General features: G+C 40.6%; 1 protein-coding gene across 1 annotated transcript; it reads left to right on the top strand.

Moving 5' to 3' along the window:
- The first annotated feature begins 361 nt into the window (after window positions 1-361).
- On the top strand, window positions 362-1,009 carry LOC145983670 (uncharacterized). The gene has a single exon (XM_083116729.1). The coding sequence runs from the start codon at window positions 362-364 to the stop codon at window positions 1,007-1,009; it is 648 nt and encodes a 215-aa protein (XP_082972855.1).
- Window positions 1,010-1,952: the final 943 nt, after the last annotated feature.

The raw sequence follows: 1,952 nt of genomic DNA, 5'->3' as shown, positions 1-1,952 counted from the left end.
GCAGGCAACCAGTTTATTGAAGATCTTCAAAAAAACTTGGGTTTAGGTGGAAGAAAGTGGAAACTAATAGACGTGAGCTTATTGAGAAGAATGACATTCGGAATGCAAGGATTGCTTATTTACGGGCCATCAGTAGATATCGTCGGGAAGGCCGTCCTATTGTATACACCGATGAAACATACATCCATAGTTCCCACACAACCACTAAACATGGTGCGACGATAGTCTCGAGGGCCTGAAATCTCCAATATCCAAAGGGCAACGTCTCATTATTGTCCATGCAGGCAGCGACAAGGGGTTCATCCCTAACGCCCTTCTGATATTGAAATCCAATCAGAAAACTGGAGACTACCACTCGGAGATGAATTCCAGCAATTACATGCGGTGGATAAGAGAAATGGTCATTCCAAATTTACCCTCAAATTCCGTCTTCGTAATCGACAACGCATCCTACCACAATATTCAGAAACAAAGATGCCCTTCTTCTAACACCAAGAAAAAGGAAATGCAAGAGTGGCTATTAAAAAACAATATACCATTTACGGAGGATATGTTCAAGCCTGAACTATACAGCCTTATAAAACTGCACAAACCGAAGATTAAATCCTACATTTTAGATGAACTGATGAATGAACATGGGCACACTGTCCTTCGCTTGCCTGCATATCATCCCGATTTAAATGCTATAGAGAAAATTTGGGGCATTTCTAAACAATGGGTTGCAAATCGCAATGTGACTTTCAAATTAAATTATGTGTGGGAACTGTGTAAGGAAGCGTTTTCGGTGATTGGAGAGGAGGAATGGGAGTCATGTTGCAGCAATGTTAGAAAAACTGAGGAACAATACATTCGGACGGAGGGTTTTCTGGAACCAGGAATAGAGCGTCTGGCTTTCAGGGTTGGCGACAGTAGCAGCAGTGCGGACGATTCATTGTCAAGTGCAGAAGATTCTTGTTGCGAAATGTCCGATTCAGGTTCCGAACTTGACGGCATAGAAGACCTGGAATAAATCATTGGTTTCTTCATTTGATCGTATTTGCAGTACTTACAACACATAAGGTAAGCTTATTGTATTGTTTTTGCTAGTGAGCTTTTGTTGTTCTACAATTCTGCATTGAGTCATTGTTACCCACTGTTTTTTTGTTCACTTGCAACGCTGCTTGAGAATTGTAAACACGCGCCAACAGTCACGCGTTGCAAGTCCCTCACCAGCTGATTCGGTTTCTGTGCGACTCGCTTTCAACTTACGCATAAGAACACCTCAGAGATGTTCCGAAAACGCGTTGCCTCTACCGACACTGTTTCGCAATGCGTACGTATGAAAACTTAGCATGAAAAAGGGCCATTACCTAACCCTCCCAATACCGGTTGATTTTCGGCGCCATTTGATAACATTCACTACCAACACTCACGCACCTACAAGGTCAAACACAACACTGCTCCCGCCAGCAGACCCATAGTTCCAGCATGATACGTCAGGTAGCAGCACCGAATCGAAAATGGTCGGATATAAATCGAACAACCTCTGTAATTTAGTTGCGAGAAGTAAACCAGATGATTGCCAATTTCATTGAAAGTCTCAAAATATAGTATGTACATTGTTCCAAGAGAAACTCAAATATCTGTGCCTTACATCTTTTCTCATATCTTACAAATGGGTTATATTTCTTATGAAAAAAATGAAATATATTTTCTTTATTACAGTGGCATCTGTTAGGCAAAATGTAGTCGAACTGACACATCCTGAATGGATTGTAAAATTATATCATGTTTTTCTCCACGACGCGGCGAATTTCATATTCGTCGGTTCGTGAAATTATCACAATACTAGTTTTCATATTCGTCAAAACGTTCTCCATCTTTATCTCCTAAGCAATATTTAATAGAAACTTGAAACTTTGTGAGAGCAAAGTACAAGTTGTTCCAACATATACAGCGTCAAAAACTCAAAA

The sequence above is a fragment of the Lepisma saccharinum genome, chromosome 2 (assembly GCF_977018435.1).
Source record: "Lepisma saccharinum chromosome 2, izLepSacc3.1, whole genome shotgun sequence".
NCBI classification, from domain to species: Eukaryota; Metazoa; Arthropoda; class Insecta; order Zygentoma; family Lepismatidae; genus Lepisma; species Lepisma saccharinum.
The sequence above is the reverse complement of the archived record's forward strand: the minus strand, read 5'-3'. Positions and strand labels throughout refer to the sequence as shown.

Coding starts and splice junctions, on each gene's coding strand:
- LOC145983670 (XM_083116729.1), top strand. CDS start 362: ATGAATTCCAGCAATTACATGCGGTGGATAAGAGAAATGGTCATTCCA.